The sequence below is a fragment of the Monodelphis domestica genome, chromosome 4 (assembly GCF_027887165.1).
Source record: "Monodelphis domestica isolate mMonDom1 chromosome 4, mMonDom1.pri, whole genome shotgun sequence".
In the NCBI taxonomy this organism is placed as follows: domain Eukaryota; kingdom Metazoa; phylum Chordata; class Mammalia; order Didelphimorphia; family Didelphidae; genus Monodelphis; species Monodelphis domestica.
The window spans coordinates 96642542-96666653 of record NC_077230.1 but is presented as its reverse complement, the minus strand read 5'-3'; the positions used below and the strand labels follow the sequence as shown (position 1 = coordinate 96666653).

Here is a 24112-nt window from a genome sequence, read left to right as displayed (position 1 = left end):
GCTAAACAAGTTGTGGTATATGATTGTGATAGAATACTATTACACAGTGTTACCGAGGCTGGCACTAAAAAAAAAAGTGCCAGGCTGAAGAGTGTATGAAACTGATCACCTTGAAGGGGGAGGGACCCCAAGGGATTGGAATCTTGAGGAGGAGAAGATTCTGGCTGGGAGAGGAGTTGGTCTCTCAGTCAGGAGAATCCAAAGAGAGAAGGTTGAAAAAGACTTTCTCCTGAGGGTTAATCACTTTTCCTGCTTGTTCCTGGAAATCCTTCCCTCCAACATTTCCCAATTAAAAAGATGGAAGAGGAAACCTGAGAAAGACATTTTAAATCTCTGTCCAACTTTACTTCAGCTCCTGTTGCCCTGAGTCTGAACTGTGGCCAACCAAAACCAGGGTGAGTCAACCTGACTTTTTCTTAGGGGGTTCAGGCTGCAAAGACCCGAGTTCCCCTCAGACTCAAGGAGGGAGGAAAAGGGGTTTAGATAGAGACAGAGATCCCTATTTCCCACTTTCCTCTCCCATTCTTTCCTTGATAGTTTTCCTTTGCATTATCCTGATTGAGTTAAGTTGACATTAAAATTGTTAACTTTTTCCTAAGCTGTGTGTGAGTGAACAGATCAAGGGGAGATCCTTTGGTTATGAGTAGTGGAGGGGTAACAAGAGGAACAAGAGCAAATCTGGGAGATTAGCCTTAGCTAAGGAGGGAAGGCAGAAGGAGGAAAATCTTTAAACACCTTCTTCTCTCTTTCCCCCTATCTACACTGAAAGATCGAACCCCTTGAATACAGTAGCAAGAAATGATGAGCAGGTTAATTTTGGATAAACATAGAAATATCTACATGAAATTATGAAGAAAGAAATTAACAGGACCAAGAAACATTATATACAGCAACAGAAATATTGTTTGAAGAATGACTTGTGTATGTAAATAACTGATAAATGGAAATGTCAGACATAATTTTATGTATACATATATCTTTTTGTCAAATGATGCCTTCTCTGATGGAGGGATAGATAGAGTTAAGTAGGTAATTTAATATAAGGAACCAATAAATCAATAAATAAATTTGTTTTAAATAAAAAGAAAGAAAACTACTTGTTAATTAGATTTATTCAAAAGTCAAATGGGCTGCCTCAAGAGTTACTGTGTTTTTCTCATTGGAGAGTTTCAAGTACAGTTTCTTTTGGAATATGGATTGGATATGTTTGTTGAAATGTCTGTCAATGCTAATTTCCGATTCTCTGAATTGGTTCACATGAAGTCTAATAATGATAGAGAATAAAATGTGGTGAGAAGAAGGCTAATAGGCAGGAAGATTAATTATATCTCTGGGTACGTGGCTATACTAAGTGAATGGGAAAGATGGCAGGTGAAGAATTGGTGATCACAGGATGTCAAGTTAGAAATCACAGGAAAATAGAGAGGAAGGGACCATAGAGATCACTTCATGTTTTCATGTTATAGGTTTGGAAAAAGAAAAGAGGCCTCCTTACACCTAACTTCTGTGTGCTTTCTAATACACCAAACAGTTCGTTAACATTGACATTTAATAGAATTGTTGAAAGGAACAACTATATAACAGAAATTCAATGAAATTCCACAGTGATGATATCTTAGAAGAACAGATGAAGCACAGAATGCCCCTACCTAAATATCTGGGATCTCTTCCATCAACTGACTCATTGAATGATTGTCTGTCTCCTTCTGGATTAGCCCATTAGGACAAGAGATAGCCACCCCAGTCAAATTTATGGTAGAGCAGCAGGAAACCCTGAGTAGAGGTCCTACTAGTCTCTGTCTGTGGAGAGTAAGAAGTAATCAGGAAATTTACTTGAGTTAGTTAGATCACTACTAGAGGGATGGCTACTGATTGAAAATGGTTATGCCTAAGGTATCTGGGCTCTTATCTAGAATTGTGGTTTGAGTCACCCTCTGCTTTTATTCTTAAAGCTCAACACTCAGGAAAAAAAAATAATATTATCCCAGTATCTAAGTAGAAATAGATATCTTTGGAGTTGTTGAAGAGATTGAGGTACTGTGAAATCAAGGAATTCAATGGGTTGTTAACATAGATGTTAAAGTCATCAAGGTCAATGGTGCAGGGTGAGGTAAAATAGAATAAGAGAGGATGTTAACATTATTTTAGGAACAGTGAATTGGACCTTATAGCATTGAAGTGATCTGAAATGAGTGAGAAATATGGATGGCAAGAAGCAGTAGAGTAAGTATAATAGAACAGTCACCCAGATTTGAAATTGGGAAATGAAAAGGACAACTTCCTTTTCCTTAATTTGCTCACTGAGGAGTGGGAAATGGAAGATTGTGTGTGTGTGTGTGTGTATGTGTGTGTGTGTGTGTAGAGACAGACAGGCAGAGACAGATAGAGACAGAGACAGAGAGAGAGAGAGATCAGGGGCATGTTATTTTCAGCAGAAAGTCAGGTGTCAAAACAAATAGTGTAAAGAAGAGGTAAAATGCTAGTATTCCATATAAAGGAGGATTCTGTAGACCACAGAACTTTGAACTACTACTACTCTAAAAGGAAGTTTCCCATACCTCAGAACAAAGCTTATCATGCTTTTCCATAGTTAAAAATATGACATAGGGATACATATCAGAAAAAGAAGATCCTATTAGTCACACAAGTCAATTAGAGCCCTAATTATTATCAGTATCCATAGATATTTGGAAAGGACCTCAGAGGTTACCTGGTATAACCCTTCAGGTTAGGAACCTGAGCCTTAGTGAGGTTAAATAACCAAATGAAATCTTACAGATAGCAAGCATCCGAGATAGGATTTGAACTCGGGCCCTTTGATTCTAGAGTTAGCACTCCCTCCCCCATCTCTGGACAGCTACAATTATTGCTGGGAAAGTCAAAACTCACCTTTCTATGTCCTAGAAGACTTCATTTGTGACATAAGTCAATATGAGATCCTTTGAAATATACAAAGGCTGAAACCCCACAGTTGTGGGGATTGCCTACCCCATCATTCCGGGCTTTAAAACTCATTGTGAGAGAAGAGACAGCTTCTTCCATGACTAGAATCAGTCTATTTGGCCTCAGATTTGTCACTTATGAAATGAGAATATTAAAGTTTCCTCTCTTTTCCATCTTAACATCTTGGTGAACTAGTTCAGCTCTGAATTGCTCTTCTCATAAATCCCTTGCCCCTGCCCCTCATCCTATAGAAGTTCAAAACATGTTTGCCTAAAAGACTATTTTATGGAGAACTCAAACAAGGTAAGTGCTTTCACAGAGGTCAGAAGGAATGATACAAGGACACTCTAAAAAGGTCTCTCTGAAGAACTTTGGAGTCCATTTGAAACATGGGAGTCACTGTAACAGAACCATACAACATGGCATGACCACATCAAAAAAACAAAACAAAAAACGTTTGCTCTGTGAGCAAAGCAGAATTGCAATAGCTCAAAAAATGTGAGATGCACAAATTTAGAGACACCTCCATCCCAAATATTTATGCATGTTATTTGTGCCCAACCTGTGAGAGAACCTTCTGAACTCTTATTGGTCTGATTAGCCACAGTCAGACACACTGTACACTGACTCCAACACTGTGGTGCCATTTTGGTCTTAAGTACAAAGAACAATCGCCCACACAAAATTCTTATCCTGCCAAGCATCAGCCTTTTATTATTCCCACCATCTACTATTTTCACACCTACTTACATGCTACTGAATGAAAATAAAGGAAATCTAGAAATCATTTTTACTGGATTTACTACAAATTTATGTTTCGTGATCTGTACTGGGCTCTCATTGCTGCAAGGTAAACTTTTACACCTCCATAATTTTTTAACTAATTCACTAATGGACTCAACACAGAGGCTTTTCCAAACTTTCTCATATACCTTCAGATTTCTGATGATTCCTTTCCCCCAGTCTCAGATTTGATCCTTTTCTCATATTTCACAGAAAATAATAACCATTCACTGAGGGATCTGTTTTTTTTTTCCTCTTATTTCATATCACATATCAGATACTTCTTACCACCTTACTCGTGTTTGACTCACATGGAGAAGTAATCCTTCTCCTTGCCAAGGTGAGGAAAACCTTTCCATATACTCAAATGATTTAGCCCAATTCCATCTTTCTCAACATATTCCCCCCACCTCTCATCCTCATTCTTTCACTTATCTTCAAAATCTCGCTGTCTACTAGCTGATTCTCTACTGCCTACAAATAATCTCATGTCTTTCTTATCCTCAAAAAATCCTCACTTACTCATTTGAACTCTGCTAGCAATTTTCCCATATCTCTCTTCTATTTTTTGACTAACCTCCTTAGGGTCATCTCCAATATATGCCTCCACTTCCTTTTCTCTCACTCTCTTTGTAACACTGTAGTCTGACTTCTGACTTCTTTGTTCATCTGAAACTGCTCTCTGCAAAGTAACCAGTGATCTTTCAATCACCAAGCCCAATGACCTTTTCTCAGTTCTCAGTCTTCTGGAACACTTTGTAGCCTTTCAAACTGCTGATCACCCTTTTATCTTTGATATCTTCTTTCTAGGTTCTTGTGGCACTGTTTTCTCCTGGTTGTCCTCCTGCTTATATGATGACAACTTCTCTGTTTCCTATACTAGATTTTCACTCACACTTACAGTGGGGGTCTCCCCAAACTCTGTCCTGGACCTCTTCCCTTCTCTCTCTGCACTATGTCTGTTGGTGATTTTATCAGCTTCCTATTATTAGCTCCATTTAGATGATTTTTAGATCTTTGTCTAGCCCTAACCCCTAGTCTCACAATCACTACATACTGAACTCACAATTATAACTACCTATTGTACATATCGCACTGAATATCTCATAGATATCTTAAACTCAACAAACTCCATACTAAACTCAAACCTTAATTATCTTTCCACCAAAAACACTCCCCTATTCTTAAGTTCTATATTACTGTGAAGGGTACCTCCAAATCACTGAGACTTTAAACTTAGGTGTTATCCTTAGGAACTTCTCACTCTCTCTTCCCTCATCCTCATATCCACTCGGTTGCCAGTAGTCCTGCCATTTTTCTTTTTGTAACATATCTTTAGTAGAGACACACATATCTGCCAGCAACAAATTGGTACTGGCCCTCATCACCTCACATTTTTATTTTTGCAATAAACTCTCTAAAATCCTTCTCTTCTCCAATCCATCTATGACCTGGCTATCAAATTGATCGTCCCAAAGCACTTCTGACCATGTAACTCTGACACCATACAACAAACTCTACTGACTCCTTATTGCCTCCAGAAAATACTTTGGCCATTAAAGTCTTTCATTACATGCCTTACGGACTCACCTTCCCAGTCTTCTTATCCTTCACAACCCTTTAAATTGTAAATTCCTCACTAATTCACAAGGTCCTTAAAGATAAGAATTGTCTCTTGCCTCTTTGCATCTTTGGCATATAGTAGGCACCTAATAGATATTTACCGATTGACTCCCTAACCCCTACATACAGTGCCACTGGCTTCATTGCTGTTCTTCACACTGGATACTCTTATCTTTAGCCTCCAAATATTTTCACCGGCTGTCTATGCCTGGAACTCTCCCTTTCCTCATCTCTTCCATGACTTCCTGCAAGTCTCAACTAAAAGTTCACCTTCTAATAGAGACCCTTCCAAGTTCATCTTAATCTTAGTGCTTTTCTTTATATAAAGGGTAAATTGGAGATTGTTTTCAATTTAGCCTCTATATTTCTTATTTGTACATAGTTGTTTGCCTGTTCTCTCCTCCTTTAGACTTTGAGCTCTTGAGATCAGGAACTGTTTTTTGTTTTGTTCTTTTTTATCTTTTCTTTGTATCCCTAGTGCTTATCACAGTGCCTAGTACATAGTGAGTGCTTCATAAATGCTTATTGACTGTCTAACTTGATGACTTCTGAGCTCCTTTACAGCTTTGATCAGTAATCCAATGATTCTATGAATTTGGCTTCTACTCAGTTTCTAATTTCATGTCTTTCAGTGTTCTTTCAGTTGTCCCTGAAAGTATTGTTTTTCAAAGTCTATCCACCCCATTGCATGCAATGGGCAAGTGTTGTCCAAGCAGAGGTTGGAACCAAAGTTCTCCCTCCCTTGAATTTTCATGTACATGATGAGGGCAAGAAGACTTTAGTTTTGGTTCTGTGCTTACTAAGAAAGTCAACACCAGATAGGCAAAAAAGAATGTTATTCTTTGGATGTTTGCCTATTTTTAATATCCACACTGTTTATGACCCCCAGGTAGCACAGTTTTCAAAGTCTGTTCATTTCTCATATAATTCTTCCCAGTCGCCCAGTAGACCTGGTGAAAGATAAGATAGAGCAACTAAATCAGGAATGGACCAATAGACATTTTTCTTTCTAGCCAATCAACTGAGTGGTATTTGGCTCCTGGTCATAGATAGGTGTGCCTTTTACCAGTAAAGTCAGAAAACCCAGTAGAATGGGCACAATGCCCAGCCTATGCTGAAGAAGAAGCAAGAAACCAAGGCCCAGAGTCTATGGACCAAAATAACCTTTACAAGCTTCAGCAAGCCAAGGAGAAGATCATTAAGTTGATCTCTCAGTTGATTCAGCATGAAAGGGCCTTTGAATAGATTTATAAAGTGTTCTGCATCATATATCATATACTTCAAGCCCCTACTTGGTTGCCAGTTTCATCTGGTTAAAGTACTGGGAAGGTCATCCTCTTGTGGACCAAGTAAATCTGATTCTACCTGACTTCAGATTACTTTTAGGCATTCCCCATCAATCAATCAAAAATATTCATTAAAAACCTACTAAGTGCCAGGCCCTGTAATGGATACCTTCAATGGACTCGAGTTATATATTCTGATAAGTTTGGAGACTTAGCCCTCTTTGCCCCTCCTGAGAATCAAGCTGCTCCTAGTCATTCTTCTTACTGTTTTTCTATTTTTTCCTTCCTTACACAGTTTCTTCCTGAAAAGACTAGTTTCTTATTTAAGCAAAAGACCTATAGTATGGGGTGAGATTATGGAGGTGAAGATGGGTGTTATTAATATAAATAATTTTTTTTCAGGAAACTTGGAATAACCATATTTGCTTGCTCCTGCTGGTGCTGTGAAAAGATTATGTAAGAAAATATTTAAAACTCAGAAAAAGGAGGGGGAGTAAACCAGTCCATTTCCTCTAAATTGATGCAATCAGAGAACGAAATGCCACGCCACCCAACACAGGTACTTACTGGTACATGCCACCTCCGGTGGATCAAAGTCTGCCCGATAATAGCCTGTGCGGCAGGTGCAGATGGGAGAGGCCTCTGAAGGAGAACGGCTATTCGATGGGCACTGAGAACAGACCCCCACTTCCTGATTCGCCTTGAACATTCCTGCTGGGCAGGCTAGAACATAATGAGATAAGAACAGAAGAAAATTAATCACGAGAGAAATAATGTGATTCTCTTATAGCAGAATCAGAGGCTCTAAAGTTGCTATCCTTACACTGTTAGGGACTTAAAGCATCTATTCCTTTATTGCTGTCAAGCAGGGCCACCTTAGGCTGATGAAATCCTTTTTAATGCCTCCAGTAAGGGGGATTCCATAAACTCCTTTGTCATCTATTCCAGTGTCTTATTTATTTCAACCTGCCCTGTCTGAGAACCAGTCAGTATCTCTTTGAATATAGCTTTTAATGACAACTTTTAATGAAAAGTTATTAACTTTTTTAATAACAATTCACATTTATTTGCTCCATATTCAAATGGAATATGGAGATCCAAGGATATAGATTACAAACCATTCATTCATGCTCTTCCTATATAAATCTTTGGTTTCTGTAACTTTTCCACAGCAAAAAGGAGGGTGTGGAGAGTGGGGTGGAGCCAGGAATCTTTCCTTGATTCATATTGGCATCCTATGGCTACCATGGAGGCCACAGGCTTCCCAAGGGCTATTCCCACCAAGTGACAAGCTGATCGTTTTCATTCATACATTTATTGGATTTTTTTACTCTGCAACTTCTAAGTAATCTATTATTTGGAATTTATTACAACTTATTCATATCTACCATGTGCCCTTTAACTATCTTGTGAATAATTATCATATTTACATAGTGCTTTTAAAGTTTGCAAAATCTTGCTTTTTATACCTTGTGAGATAGATAATACAATTATTAATATCTTCATTTTAAAAATGAAGTTCTATAAGGTTAAGTTCCTTTCCCATTGACAGAGAGCAATGAAATAGTCAAAATATTCAAACCTAGATCTCTCATTCCAAATCTAGGCAGGGCTTTATTCATTTTTCTACTGGGTGGCATAGTTGATAAAACATTGAACCTGGAGTCAGAAAGTCCTTGAGTTTGAATCTAGCCTCATATATTTGCTAACCCTGTGGCCCTAAGCAAGTCTCTTAAGTTCTGTCTGCTTCATTTTCCTCAACTGTATGATTAGGATATAAAAGCATCTGTCCCACAGGATTGTTATGAGGATAAAATGAGATAATATCCCAAAGCACTTAGAACAGTGCCTGGCATTGTATGCCCAATATGACTTTATTGCATTCTTGATACTCCTATTGCTTTGAAATAGACTAACCAAGTTCTCTTCTTATCACTGTGATAATTCTTATAGTTTTTTCTTTCCTAATCTCTCTTTCTTCTCCAGCTCCTCATTATGTTTTTTCCCCAAGAGTCTATTCCTGACCCTTTTCTTTCTCTAAACTCATGGCATTTCATTCCCTCCAGAGGCTTCAATGATCACTTCTCTGTGGAGAACTCTCCAATCTGTATATCTAGCCTAAAACTCTCCCCAGAGCTCCAGGTCCACATTTACAACTGGTTATTGGATATTCATTTGGATGTCCCTTTAACACCTCAAATCCAACATTTCCTGAAGCAAATCATCATTCCTATATTGCCCTCCCCTAAAATGCTCAAATCCCACTATCTCTACTAATAGTACCCCATTTTTCACAGTCACCAAAGTAAAAAAAAAAAAGTAACCTTTGGCTTTTCCACCTCCTCCCCTCCCTATATAACAGTTGCTTTGCCTATTGAATTCAAATTTGATAATATTACTTCCTTTCTATTTAAAGGTTTGTAATAGTGGCCATTACTGTACTCCCTTCCCACACCATCTTCAGTCTCAAGGGTTTCTTCCAATGATGCAGAATGCATCCCATCCATGTCAACCCATATAATGTGATTTTTGTCCATATTTTTACCAAGGGGGGTACACTCAATGTTTTTAAGACCTTCATTGATTGTGCAGATTTTTTTCCCTTGGGTAGCTCCCTTTCAACATATAATCTGGGTCTAACTTACATTTTTAACTTCATTCTCCTTCATGATCCTTCATTACAGACAACTTGGAACTTATAATTATATCATAATTAATCCTAGCTCCTAACAACTCAATGATTTCAAGTAATATATCTTCATTCAAGGAATGGACCAAACCCAGACTCCTACCATTTCTGCCTTCCTTCAAATATCAGTTAAAGGTGAGTTTAAGAGTGTTCCCTCCTTTATCAAATATCTCATTCTTGTTTATTTGGTTCTCTTATTGTAATTATAATAATCTAACTTCTATTATACTTATTTACCTATCTTATCCATATCAAATTTGAGTTCCTGAGGATAGGGATCCTCTTTAGTCCATCTTTGTGTCCTCTGGGTCTAGAAGAATGCTTTGTACAATATTGTTTGCATGGAATTGACAATGAGAGTCTATTACTTATCAAGTGGATGCCTGGCTTTTGAGATGATGAGGAGTAAAATGTTGAAAATGAAAGGATATATGGTATTCCAATCATTCTTATGAGTATCATGGAATAGGAACTCATCTAGCCGGGATTATATAAAATGATGCTTTTCTCAAAAGCAGAGAGACAGCTTAGATGATTTCTCCAGATTCATTCTAACTCAAATACTCTTTGTTGCTACATATCCCTTCCCAGGGTTATATAATTAGACTTTTGCTCTCCAGAACTCTCTTTCCCATATTCCCATGTTCTTTCTCACATTATGTGCCAACATAAGGAAGAACATGGGAAGCTGGGAAAAAGAGTTCTGGGGAGCAAAATTCTAATTATACAATATTAATCCCCAAATAATGTATTTTAACTTTCTTCTTTTCTTCTTATGGTTAAAAGCCTCATCTTCAATGTAATTCTTTAAGTAATGAAATAAACAAGTGCCTTTGAGATCCACAAAAAGCATGAAAATGGATTCTGAATCTTCCTGAGGGCTGCAGATCTTAGAGCAATAGGTCTCCTATTTCTAAAGGCAGCCATAAAGGAAAAAGGGAAAGTGCTAAACAAAAGCTAAAACTTTGTAAAGAGAAAAGGAAATAAGGAAGTTGAATTCAAGGAAGGAGGGGGTGCTCTAGGGAAGTGTCAGATAATCCTTCTTTTCCCTTTTAAAGAGGAAATTACTTACCTGATCATAGTGGTCAAAGGGCTCAGCATGTTATTGCTAGGTCAATAGGAATTCCACTGAAATAAATGGATTTTTTTTAAATGAAAAGGTAATATATTTCTCTGCTTTTTTTCAATCTTTTTGAAGGCATAAAAGAGGTTGGATTTACTTATATTCAAAATTTCACTATCAATAAATTTAAAGGAAAAATTAAAACTAAATCCTATATAGATTTTCTCCAACTTAAAAGTGGATTGTTTTCTAAAAGTTAATTTGCAACTTGATTGGGAGGCATTCAAAATGAATTTTATCACAGATTTAATGCTATCAATTTTGATTAGTTCACAAAAGCCAATTTAACCCATAATAGAGCTGAAATGCTAAACCTTTTAAATAAAACATTGCTGAAAGCAATAGAATCTAGTCTGACCCCCTAATTTTGCAGATAAGGAAATTGAGGAAACAGAGATGTCATGATTTACCCAAGGACATATAGGTTGCAAGTAAAAGAACTAGGATTTAGCTTCAAAGCCAATGCTCTCTCTGCTACACTATGCTACTCTCCGATATCCTCAATGTTGACATCTCTTCCACAATGCTAGATAGTAAACCTTTTCACTTATCCTTTACAATGCTTGCCCATGGGGTTTTTGTTTGTTTCTTTGTTTTTCCCATGAGACTCTAGGTGCTACAGGATTTCTTTTTGTTCTATTAGTATCTCAGGGATGCCAATATACACTGTAGTCTGTCTTCCTGTTCAACAGATTCAATTCAATTAAACAAAGATGCATTAAGTAATTATTTTATGAAGGGTACTATATTAGGAACCGAGAGAGGTATATATATATATAATCTTTGCCTTCATGGAGTTTATAGTCTTGTGGTGCCAAAATATTGACAGAGATAACTCTATAATCCATGGAAAGTGCTTTAAAGGGATAGAAAACAAAGTCCTAGGAGAAATATGAGGAGAAAAGAGTAAAAGATAAAGGATGCCCTGGACTACAGAGAAGTCAAATGTGAAAGATATTAGTTTTGTGATTTCATTATATAAGAAATTCCCAGTGAGAAAATTCTTTTACCAGCATTCTCTGGAACTCAAACATAGCTACTAGTGAGTTGCCTGGGGTCACACAACAAATATATGTCAGAGAGAGAACATCAACTTGGATCTTTCTAACCTTCAGGTTTAGGGGGAAAGGTAATAAATTTACTTTAGAGCATATTGAGTTTGAGGTGACAGTATCATATTCTAGGAACGGCATCATCAATTGGGCATCTGGGTCATACAATGAATAGAGTGCTGGCCTTGGCATCTAAAAGATCCATCATCATGAGTTCAAATCTGGCCTCAAACACCCACTAGGTGTGTGACCCTAGACAAATCACGTAATCCTGTTCACCTTGGTTTCCTCATCTGTAAAGTGAGCTGGAGAAGGAAAGACAAAAGGACAAAATACTCTAATATTTTTGTTAAGAAAACCCCAAATGGGATCACAAAGAGCCAGACACAACTGAAACAACTGAAAAACAACATCATCTAGGTGATTGAAATACAGGTCTGAAGCAAGTCGGGAGAAGAGAGGTCAGGACTGGATGAATGTATTTCTCTTTTATTCTCATTACATGAGTGGCCTACTTCCTTTTCTGGTCATATAATTGCCAATAACATCTTTTATGTCACTTCTGGTATACAAGTAGTCATTGGTACTTCACTACAGCCTGTTTATAACCACTATGAGTCTTTGCATTGCCCTCTAGGTTATCTGTAATTGCAATTCCAAGATCACGGTGTTCCACAATTCATGGTCACAGAGCATCACCAGGCATTAAAAAGATGGGCTTCTGTAGTGGAGGCCAATTTGGGATCATTAAAAGCCCAGTACAGTTTCCCAAATGCAATCTAGCCAGAGCTTATTATCCATCTGTAGCACTTGTCCAAGATACACATATGCTTCTTGGTTCTTTATTATGCCTAATTTCCCTTCAAATCTTAACAGCTTTTCTTTTCCTAGATATAGGTGTGTCACCAGCATTCTTTTTACACATATCATCTATGATTAAGAGTTAGTGGATCTCTAGGAGAAAGAAAAATGATATATAAATAGAGAGAGAAGACAGAGACATAGCTAAAGAGACAGAGAAAGATAGAGAGGGAGAAAGAAAGACTCAAAAAGATGAAGCAGAAACATGGAAGATGGGGAGAGGAATGGAGGGGGAGAGAGACAGAGATAGAGACAGAGACAGAAAGACAGAGTCAGAGACAGAGACAGACAGAAAGACTGGTTGATTTTCCTAAGGTTTTTTTACTGGTAAAGAATCATAGAATTTTGGAGTTGAAAAAGGGGAAATAAGAAGGATATAGGGAGTAGGATGGGGTTAAAAATGATATTCAGACACAGGAGAACTGAGCAATTAGAAGCAAAAGATAGGAAAAAAGGAGAAAGCATTGAATGTGAACAATTTCCATGAAGAGAAGGTGAGAGATGGGTTAGATTTATGAGATCAATCTGTCCTGTGCTTTCCCCCAATTGGGACTATAATCTCAATAGTGTTTTGGCTGTTCAGAATGAAGGGATAATATTAAGGAAGTAGGCTGGAGAAGTGTACTGGTCTCTGTCATGTATGTGGGGCTTCTAAGTAACTAAGGCAATCAAATGCCTTTATAATCTTGAGATAGTGTATGTTAATAAAACATTTGCATTTTTTAAAAAAGAGGTTTTCTGCAGCTTTCTATGTGTGGATAAGCATTAGTCCTATGCTTGAATCCTGCCTCTTCCACTTTCAACCTGTATCAATGTACCAGATTTTAATCCAGGACCTCCCATCTCTCTGGCTCTCAATCCACTGAGCCACCCAGCTGCCCCCTATAATTTTTTTTTAAGGTGAGAAGATAAAGACCCAGAGGGGTAGTTTTAGATTAGATCAGAGTTTCAATTAGATTTAGACTAGATTTTCAGTAATTTTTCAGTCATGTCTGACTCTTCATGACCTCATTTAGGGTTTTGTTAGCAAAGATACTGGAGTAATTTGTCATTTCCTTCTTCAGTTCATTTGACAGTGAGGAAACTGACCTCAACAGACTTAAGTGACTTGCTGAGGGTCATGCAGGTAGTAAGTGTTTGAGGTCATATTCAAATTCATGGAAAATAAGTGCCTGCCTGGCATTGTATCCACTGTGCCACCTAGATGCCTAAGATTGCATAAGGAATAAGCAATTCCATCACTAGGCACTTTTAGGAAAAGTCCTAGGCATGTTTAATTTGACTCCACTCTATTTCCTACTTTTCTCTCTAGCTTCCTGATCCCCACAATCAAATCAACTCTGTGTCATTGTTCCTGGATGGGTTGTTTCAAACTATAGCCATTAACCACCCTGTAACTTTTGAACCAAAGTGTCCCTTTGTGTTTATCCTTCTCTCTTAGAAGTGAAGCTCTTTGAAACCAAAAATTATATCCCTTTTTTTGTATTTTCATTCTCAGTGTTCAGCACATACTAAAGACTTAGAAAATGTTTTTTTTTTCAATCACTTCATTCATTCATATGATACACAGCACTGTTCAGATAAGAAGAGTACTTCCTGTGGAAGAGTTTGCAGAGCCCTTTTCAGGGATGTTTATTCTCCTTTGGTGTCCACCTACCACTGAGCTCTCACTTATGGTTCCAAGATGTTGTAGCACATAATCATATCCCAGCAAAACCCAGGGAAACTCATAGGTTTCAAATCTGTCTCTGAGCTAGGGGAAGGGCTACTCTAAGAATGTAAAGATTTCTCCTGATATAAAGGGTGGATGAGAATAATTTGTTCCAATGACCATAAAGATGGTGGAAGCAGGAGCTGAGGAGTGCTTAGAGCTTGACTAGATAGGGAAGGAGCCAAAATCATCCACTGCATCCTGAACCATCACACGGTCATCATGACTTTTGTCTTGTCATTGGACTTCAATGACTCTGGAAGACCTCAGAGTGAAGCCAACAACTTTAACCAATTCTGCCTCACTTAAATTTTTGCATAAGCCAGAAGACATCACTAATGATGTCTTCTTGTTTTTTTTTTTTTAGTACAAAGGACAGCAACCAATCATTCCTTCATATATTACAAACTTACTACAAATCTAATATTTTTTTCCACAAGCCTTTAAGCTGAGAACACTAGGAAGCAAAGCATTTTCTTTTCTATACAGAGGGGCACTCATTATAAGGTACACACTCCCTCCCAGGCCTGAGCCAAGGGGAACTGAAAATCTTCAGCATCTCTATACTCTATGGAGGATTTCCTACTCTAGAAACACAGTGAACTACACTCCCATTCTCCATCAAGAGAGAATGACCTGTAATTAGCTCTAGCTAGCTGCTGTCCAGAAGGTCACCTTGGAACGCCCACCCAACTTCTCTCCTTGCCTCAGAGATATAACAAATGACGGGTGCTTACAATGTTCCCAAGTGCTTTCCTCCCCTCCACCCCTCCTCACACACAGACTTTTACTGACACTAAATCCATCACCTACAATACTATTACTTTATAAAGAAACAGATTAAGTGTCTCATAAACAGTACAGTGATTGAGATAATGGAAAGTACCTCTCATCCCCATCTGCTGCATCAGGATATGAAGCATCTCCAAGCAGCCAGGAAGAGGAAATTAATAGAAGCAAGAGGGAATAACCACTTTTATGCAATTTCCTCAGTAGATAGTGGACCATCTAATCTTTATTGGAGCCCTTTAACCTGTCACTCAGCACTCACCAAAGCCTTTTTTCCCTCACAATTTCTCTTGATCTAGAAAGAAGATAAAATAAAAACCTCAAAGTATTATTTTGTGATTTTATTATTTGGAGGGTGTGTTCCCCCTCCCCCAAAAGGCATGAAAATCAACATTGTTAAAGCTGCAATAAATCAAATTAGAATGTTTAACTGTTCCTTTTTCATACTATGGAGCAGGGGCAGGTAGAAGGGGAGGGAAAAAGTAGTTTTCTACCTAAGAAAATCTATCTCTGCATGTTAACTTTGCTTCTTTATCCCCACCTCCTTTGTCTCTTCTTTCTTTTTTTTAAATAATGTAATTACTTTTGCTGGTCTAATTTTTTTTCCTCAAAATGAGTTTGCAAAATGTTCATGTCTATGAATATTCATCAGCTGGTTAAAGGATAAGATACTTTCTCCCTCCTTCCCTTCAAGAGACAGAGCCAGGCTTCTAGCTTTACTGTTCTTCCCTTTGTCAGTTTCCTTTTTGGTATAAGGACCAAAAACAGAGGCTCAGTCAAACACCCCTTGCAGAGGAAGAGGCCCATTCCTTGGGCAGGTTGGTAAAATGGATGGACATTTTCCGCACGTTCAGCTGAGAGACCTGCCACACTGTCAAAAACTCAGTGATGGCTGTGAACTGCTGTATGCTCCCTACAGGGTTTAAATGGGAGAGCCTGACACTGCTGTTATTGCCTCTCTCTGGAGGCATAATGAAAAAAACAGCAAGGAGACTGATACAGGCATCAACTTTGCCCACCACTAGAAAACTGATTTGCTATTGGCCCAGCAGGGCATGTTATAGGCAGAAATCTGAGGAAGCAATGTTTTTTGAGAATTTAATAATCAAATCTCATATTTATCTAGACTTTCCAGATTTACAAAGCATTTTTATTATCATAACCCTGAGGACTAGTGGGCAGGACATAGCCCAAAGCCCTACTTCATTGCCTCAAAGTAGAGTGGGTCCTAGAACGTGGGGCCAAGGAGTGTGTGCACGTCCAGCCAAATTGGAAAGGTTTTGAATATAGGCTTGGAATAGACTGCACTTCTGTGATTTAGGCACCTACCTAGAAAAGAGCTCATTAGACAGGGTGATGAATTTTTAAGGCATGGGAACTTTTAAAGGTCATCTGTTAGGGCATAGGATCATAGATTAAAAACTGGAAGGGACCTAAGAGGCCATCTTCATTTTTCCATAGGCAGATGGGTAATAAAGTGATTAAGAATACTGGACTTGGAGTCAGAAAGACTCTGAGTTTGAATTCTGCTTCAGATGTGACTCTGAACAAGTCACATAAGCTCTCCCAGGGTCAGTTTCCTCATCTATGAATTGAGGATAACAGCTCTGGCAAGGATCAAGGAAAGTAACATATATAGATCTTTGCATGCCTTAAAGTGTTAAATAAATACTAGATCACTACTATATGTGAGGAAATTGAGACTCAGGGAGGCTAAGGAGGTTGCCCAAGGATTGTGTCAGAGGTAAGATGCATTGTACCACATTATTTGCAAAATAAACCAGTGTGTGTGTATGTGTATGTGTGTGTGTGGGGGGGGAACGTTCTCATGGTAGTGAAATGACAGTTTGTTGAAATGTTGAAGAGTTATTGTTCAGTAAATTGGGCCTCAGAGAGGTGAAACCAACTGCCTTTGGTTACAAGTGAGCCAATAAGGAGGAGAATATTCAGGACTTGAAGTTGGGTCTTCTGGTTCCAGTGTTAGCAGTCTTTCTCTTACATCATACTGTGTAAAAGACAATACCAGAAATAGATAAGTCTTGATAGACTGATTTTGAGTCCTTAGAAATCTTTGTCCAAATATCAGCTGATATTTTCTTGAATTTAAAAGAAAAATAATATTCCAAGTTACATTTTATCTTACCTACTTTTTTTTAAAGTCTTACCTTCTTAGTATAAATTCTAAGCTAGAAGAATGGCAAGGACTAGGCAATTAGAGTTAAGTGATTTGTTCAGGGTCTCACAAATAGGAAGTGTCTCTTATTCTTAATTCTTTCTGATGATTGAAGACAAAGCGTAGAGACCAGCTAGGCTGTAAAGGCTGGACAATTGAACTTATTAGAATGCTGGATCTGAAGTCAGAAAGACCTGAGTTCAAATCCTAATTCAGATGCCCACTAATTGTGTGACTTTGGGCAAGTCTCCTAACTTATCTTCAGACTATGACCCTTTCCCAGAGATATTCAAATGAGATGAGACATGCAAAGTGCTTGGAAAACTTTAAAGTATTATATAAACATTAATTATAATTAAAATTTCCTTGCTTTCTAGGGAAAAGAGGGTTATGGTGTTCAGCTCAAAGACTGTCAAAGGATAAAAAGATAAGGAAATAAATGTTTCCAATTCCCTACACTTCCCAAGGGCCCCAAACAGAGCTAAGTGGACAGTGGCCTTTGGATTCAACCTTTCATTTTCCAGGTGTAATGATGTGTTATTCTGCCACAAAATAAACATGGTAACTTGGGCAACTGCACTTTTTGGGATCTTAGTTTCTTTCTCTACAAAATGAGAATATTGCATTTGATTATCTTTCAAGTCTCTTCATAGTCTTTCATTCTATGACTCAAGCAGCATAGAAATCCTATCTCATTAACAAAAAGGAAGTTAGACTGATAGACCAAGAAATTCTTAGAAAACTAATGTATGACTTTACTGTTAACTGTGCAGCCAAGACTTTAATTGACTCTATGAATATGAATATTTGTTTATGGAAAGGTATATATACATAGATATGCATGTATGTCTACATATATAATTAAATGAAATATATAGATATGTTTTACACACATGAATACACATATGTGTATATTCCAGATCTGACTATTTATTTCCCACTGTTGAAACTCGTTCCAAACAATACAGATCACCAAATTGTCTACAATTCCTAAAACTTAAAGAGACTAGGCTGGGAAGCTGAAAGGCTAAGGGACATGTGGTATGCATGTGTGAGAGGAAAGCTTTGACCTCAGATCTTTGAGGACTCCACGCACAACTGTCAGTCCATTCTTCCATGATGTCTCTTCTATAACTCTATGTGTTAGATGGAGTGAAATTATCAGGGGCAATTAACACCACAGAAACCGTATTATCAGTAAATATCCAACAGAACAATTTTTTTAGTGGAACTTTGTGACTTCATGAGGAAGTGGGGTTTGCTTACAATGAATCAGCACTATGATTGTGCAGGATCATGTTTTTTGGGAATACCTTATGCAAATTATGCCAGTAATTACTCAAACCAAATGTCAGGAGCCTCTGATCTTTGGCACAGACACTTCTGAGAGAAGAGAAGAGCTCATAAGGTGTTTTCAGGGACACAATTGTTACTGACCCAATGACATAACATCCTCACCCTCTATCTATGTATTTTATATTTTGCCTTAAAACCGTTGGCAGCCATAACTTTTCCCCATGGACATCCCCAACACAAAGGAACACAACATAAGCATCTACAAAAGGTCTCTCAAGTAAGCAGATATCTCAGAGCTGCACTGCTCTACTACAAAGACCATCTTACATTCCCTCCTTTCAACAAAGCCAACTTCAGGGATATAAACAAAGCAGTGTAGAAATACCATGGTAGAACCCTGGATTAACTTCATCTTGATAGCCTATCTATAGACAATTCAAAGCAGAAGAGAGGCTGACTTTCTCATCAGTACCACTGGCAACAATTTCTTCCTACCTTCTCTACAGATCAAATCCATAGCCTTGAAAATTATGGTGAGACCAAATCGCGCAAAGTCCATACTTTGACTTCAGTTCTGCCTTCTGGTGACCACTTCCCCAGGGGTTCATGGCTCTTGAGTGGTAGAACCTAGGAAGAGGCATGCTCCTATGAAAACAAATATGGCAGATGGACTGCCTGGTGAAGTAGCATGATTGGGCAGTGTCTGTAATTATTACTTCCCTGAAGATCAATCGGTGTGAAACTAAATGGGTCTCTAGTTAATATCTCTTAATGTCCAACGCCATGTTTAACTGGTCTGTGCAGTTGGGGCCACTTAGCAATATATAAGCATCACTCATGTGAGACACTCACTGAAATTGATATATGAGGTTGCAGGCTTCGTGTCACAGACAGTTGAATGAATTTGTAACTTACGGCACTATTAAGCTGGCTTGGACAGGCAATAGCACTTTTGTGGATAATCTATCAATGTGTGAGTTGTTTGGAGGGCAAGGGGGCGGGGAAGAAGCCTGAGCTCCTGAGAGCCTTCAGAGAATGCAATTGGGGAAGGAAGAATAAAAGAATCACAGGGCAAAGAAGAAGAGTATCTCACAGGGGACACAGAAGATTGCGGACGAGACAGACAGCACAGAGATGACACATAATTGCAAGGTAGAACCCTCTCTTTGACTCCAAGGACTAGACTAGGGACAGAGAACCTCAGACCTACACTCCAAGAATCTTCACAAGAGTTCAAGTTCTCCTGTCAGTCTTGAGTGTTCCAAGCTCTAATCATCCAGAATTCCTAGCTAGCATCTGACTTGTCTAGGTTTGACTGGTCTATAGTCCTGTCTATTCCTTCCTCTCCTCTCCTCAACCCGTTCCTTTCCTTTCCTTTCCTTTCCTTTCCTTTCCTTTCCTTTCCTTTCCTTTCCTTTCCTTTCCTTTCCTTTCCTTTCCTTTCCTTTCCTTTCCTTTCCTTTCCTTTCCTTTCCTTTCCTTTCCTTTCCTTTCCTTTCCTTTCCTTTCTTTTCCTTTCCTTTCCTTTCCTTTCCTTTCCTTTCCTTTCCTTTCCTTTCCTTTGCTTTCCTTTCCTCTCCTCTCCTCTCCTTTCCTTTCCTTTCCAGCACCTTCTGCCTTAGAATGAATAAGTATCAGTTCTAAGGCAGAAGAGCAATAATGGCTAAGCAATGGAGGTTAAGTGCCTTGACCAGGGTCACACATAAATATGAGGCCACATTGGAACCTAGAACCTCCTGTTTCTAGGTCTGACCCTCAATCCACTGAACCACTTAACTGTCCCCTGTTGGCCTATTTCAAACAGCAAGTATTTATTGTGTATATTATGTATGAGGTAGGCACTGGTGATACAAAGACAATCTATGTCCTCAAGGAATTTGTGTTTTATCAGGACATCTAGACAGTAGAAATTCATATAAAATCTACTAAATAAATACATAAGTAAAAGAAAAATATTTATTAGTATATAGATAAATATATATTTTTATCATTCTGAAAGTTTTTCTCAAGTAGGTTATAATTGTATAAACTGGAGGAATTCCATGTGAACTGGAACGACCCCCAGGAATTGATGGAGGGTGAGAGGAGCAGAACCAGGAGAACATTGTACACAGAGATAGACACACTGTGGCACAATTGAAGCAATACAATGATCTAGAGTAATCCAGAGGAACTTAGGAGAAGGAATACTATCCATATCCAGAGAAAGAACTGTGGAAGCAGAAACACAGAAGAAAAACAACTGCTTGATCATATGGTTCAATGAGGATATGATTGGGGATATCAACTAAGTGATCACCCTAAGTGCAAATATTAATAATACAGAAATAGGTCTTGATCAAAAGTAAAACCCAGTTGAATTGCTCCTTGGCTACAGGAGGGGGGCAGGAGGAAGGTTGGGAAAGAATACAAAGCATGTAACCATGGAGAAATATTCTAAATTAACTAATTAAATAAATGATTTTTTTTAAAAAAGGCTATAATTGTAACTACAAAACTTTGAATTGCCTGGCTAATACCAAAAACTGAGCAAATTTTTATTCTATGAGCATGCTGTCTTATCTGAATGGCAAAGGTGTGGGCAGCTCTATGGTCATATCTGAATCAAAATCTGATTGATGAAGCTGTATTCACACAGAGGATACTGCTCAAAAGAATTCAGATCTGGATCCCAATGCTGCATTAGACAAAGAAAAAACTGGGCAGCTGCAAAGAGTTCACTAATGCCCAGGCAGTCTTATCTACCTGTCTGGCTGTCTTGTTGCCATTCTTGACTTTGTCTAAGAAGAGCTATGACAGGCAAAAGTCAGCTGTGCTTTGATTCTTTCAACAGGTCTGAAAGATACCTAAATTTCATTGGGGCCTCCTTGATTTAGGAATAATCTCAGTATGGTTTTCTAAGCCATAAGTTCTTTCTTGTCTAGACTACTTTTGCCTTTTTTGACTTTTGATTTTGGTTTTACACCAAAGGATACTTGGTTTTCCCATTCCCTTGAACTACTCCTAAAACAAACAATTTAAAACATCCCATCTTTATGTAAATTCTGGTGTACTGTAGAATCAAAATGCTTGGATTCAAAGCTCAGCTCTGCCACAGTCACTAGCTGTGAGTTCAATGAAATCACTTTGACTTCAAGTTAGGCAGTGTAATGGAGTAGAGCACTAAACCTTAAATCAGGAAGATCTGAGTTCAGATCTAGCCTCAGACATTTACTAACTCTGTGTACCTGAGGAAATCACTCAGCTGCTATCCACCTCAGTTTTCCTCATTTTTAAAATAAGTATAATAATATCACCTCCCTCCCATGTTTGTTTTGAGACTAAAATAAGATAATATTTGGAAAGTGCTTTGTAAAATGTAAAGCACTACATAAATTTAGATTCCCATCCTGAAAATGAAGGAATCGGACTAGGTAGGGCTCTCACATCACCTCACTGCTAGTCACATTCTGTGATTCCATTTTATAGACGGGGCTGACACACCTACATTCAGAATTCTGGGGCTCTGTTCTCCCTTGTAGCTTTGTTGTACATTGTGTAGGTTATATAGAAGGAAGATAAGTAAAGGAAATGAGAGAGGGAAAGGGAGAATTATAAATTTGGAGAGAAAGAGAGAATGATAAGGTAGGATGGGAAAGTAAGAAACAAAGAGATAAGGCAAAATCAAAAGATTATGGCAAGAGAGGAAAATTGGAAAGTATATAAAGAAAAAATTAAATATTGGTCTGTGTCTTCAAGTTTCTTCATTCTGTCAGACTAGGCAGTGTGGCATTCAAAGTCAATGAGCATGGAAAGGAGAATGGTTTCATTTGAAAGCCTGGAATCAAAAATGTTGAGTTAGAAGGGTCCTCAGAAGCTCATCATTTTACAAGTGAGGAAACTGAGACTCAGGAAATTTGCATGATTTGCTAATATTATACATGTATTTGGTACAGCTGGGTGGATCAGTGGATAGAGAGACAGGTTGAGAGGTTGGAGGTTCTGGGATCAAATCTGTCCTTAGACACTCCCTAAGCTGCATAACCCTTGGCAAGTCACTTAACACCCATTGCCTACCTCTTACTGCTTTTCTACCTTGAAGCCAATAGACAATATTAATTCTAAGACGGAAAGTAAGAGTTTAAAGAGATTATACAAGTATTGATGAAAATAGTATGCTGAAACCCAATAGACTGGAGGAAGATTCCTCGGTCAGAATCAGAGGATCAGCGAATTATGGATTTCAAGCCAGAAGGAATATCTGAGGTCATTAAATTCAAATTATTTCATTTTTGGATGAAGAAACAGGGCAAGAGAGCTTAAGTATCTTGCTCAAGGACACAGATGAGGGTAAAATTTTAATATGACCTGTTCTTTCTATTCTACAGGAGCTAAAAGGAACATGGGAAAGAAAATATCTCTTTGCTCCATTTTTTGTGTGTGAATTTAAGGCCAGGTTACAAGGGATAAAAGTTGCAAAGAGGAAGATTTTTAACTTAATGCATAGAAATATTCCTTACAATTAGAACTTTAGACAAATAGACTGCTCCCTTGGGAACTAGTGGGCTCTGATAGCTGAAGCTTTTAAGATAAAGGAAAGATAACACTTGGCCTGTATCCTAAAGAAGGGATGTTTTGGACTGACTCAGGTTGGACTCCATCACCTCTAAGGCTCCTTCCAATTTTAATACTCCATGATTCTTTGAAGCCTTCATCTACACTCCACACACTTGAGAGACACTTAAGAAAGAGGGATATCTGTGTTAATATGCCATTGTTGGGACAGAAGTATTTTGAAAATTATGGAAATCAAGAGTAGAAGTTGTTTAAAAGATGTACCGGCTTCATCCAGTTCCTTAATTTGAAACATGATGACTTTAGGGCTCTTTTCTAGCTCTAAATCATGGATGCTGTGATTATATCATAACCTCTAAAATCCATCCTAGTAGCTGTGACACTATTTCTGTCACTCACTGTGGACCTGGGAAGGAAGGAAACAAATATTAACTATTAAATACCCACTTTGTACCTGGCACCATGTTAAGCAATATTATCTCATTTGATCTTCACAACAACCCTGAGATGCTATATTATCTCCATTTTACAGTTGAGGAAACTGAGTAAAACAGTGATTAAGTGACTTGCCTAGGATTGTACAGATACTGATTATTTGTATTTGAATTGAGATCTTTCTGACACCAGGCCCAGTGTTCTATCCACTCTATCACCTTGGTTTCTTTCTCTATAAAAATATGTGGAATAGGAAAGTTTGCATGCTAATTAAAGGGATATGATTCAGGTTAGAAGAGATTTTTCTTTTTAAAAACTTTTTAAAGTTAATTCAATTGTTAAATTTTTTCCCATGGTTACATGATTCTTGTATCCCTCCCCTCTTCCCACCCCCTCCTGGAACTGATATTACATCTATCTATCTCTCTATCTCTCTATCTATCTATCTATCTATCTATCTATCTATCTGTAATTAAAGTCCTATTTCCATATTACTCATTTTTGCAACACAGTAATCTTTTAAAATCAAAACCCCAAATCATATACTCATATAAATAAGTGACAAAGCATAGGTTTTCTTTTGGATTTCTGCTCCCCCGGTTCTTTCTCTAGATGTGGATAGCATTCTTTAGGAGAGATTTTTCTGCTGAACTAGGTAGGTGGGTGATGTCTAGAAGATGGTATATGTAAAATGATAGGTTATCTTGAAAAAAAATGTCAATAGAGAACCAGGCCTAGAGGTCCTGGGTTCAAATGTGGCCTCAGAGTCTTCCTATCTGTGTGACTCAGGGAAA

General features: G+C 38.0%; 1 protein-coding gene across 6 annotated transcripts in view; it reads right to left on the bottom strand.

The window, feature by feature from the left end:
* The window catches only part of EPHB1 (EPH receptor B1), a 769317-nt gene that overhangs the window by 231439 nt on the left and 513766 nt on the right, over window positions 1-24112 (bottom strand). For all 6 annotated transcript variants that reach the window (XM_007493906.3, XM_007493907.3, XM_007493908.3 and 3 more), the window contains exon 4: window positions 7203-7358. In XM_007493906.3, the coding sequence (XP_007493968.1) occupies window positions 7203-7358 (156 nt within the window). The remainder of the gene's footprint in view (window positions 1-7202; window positions 7359-24112) is intronic.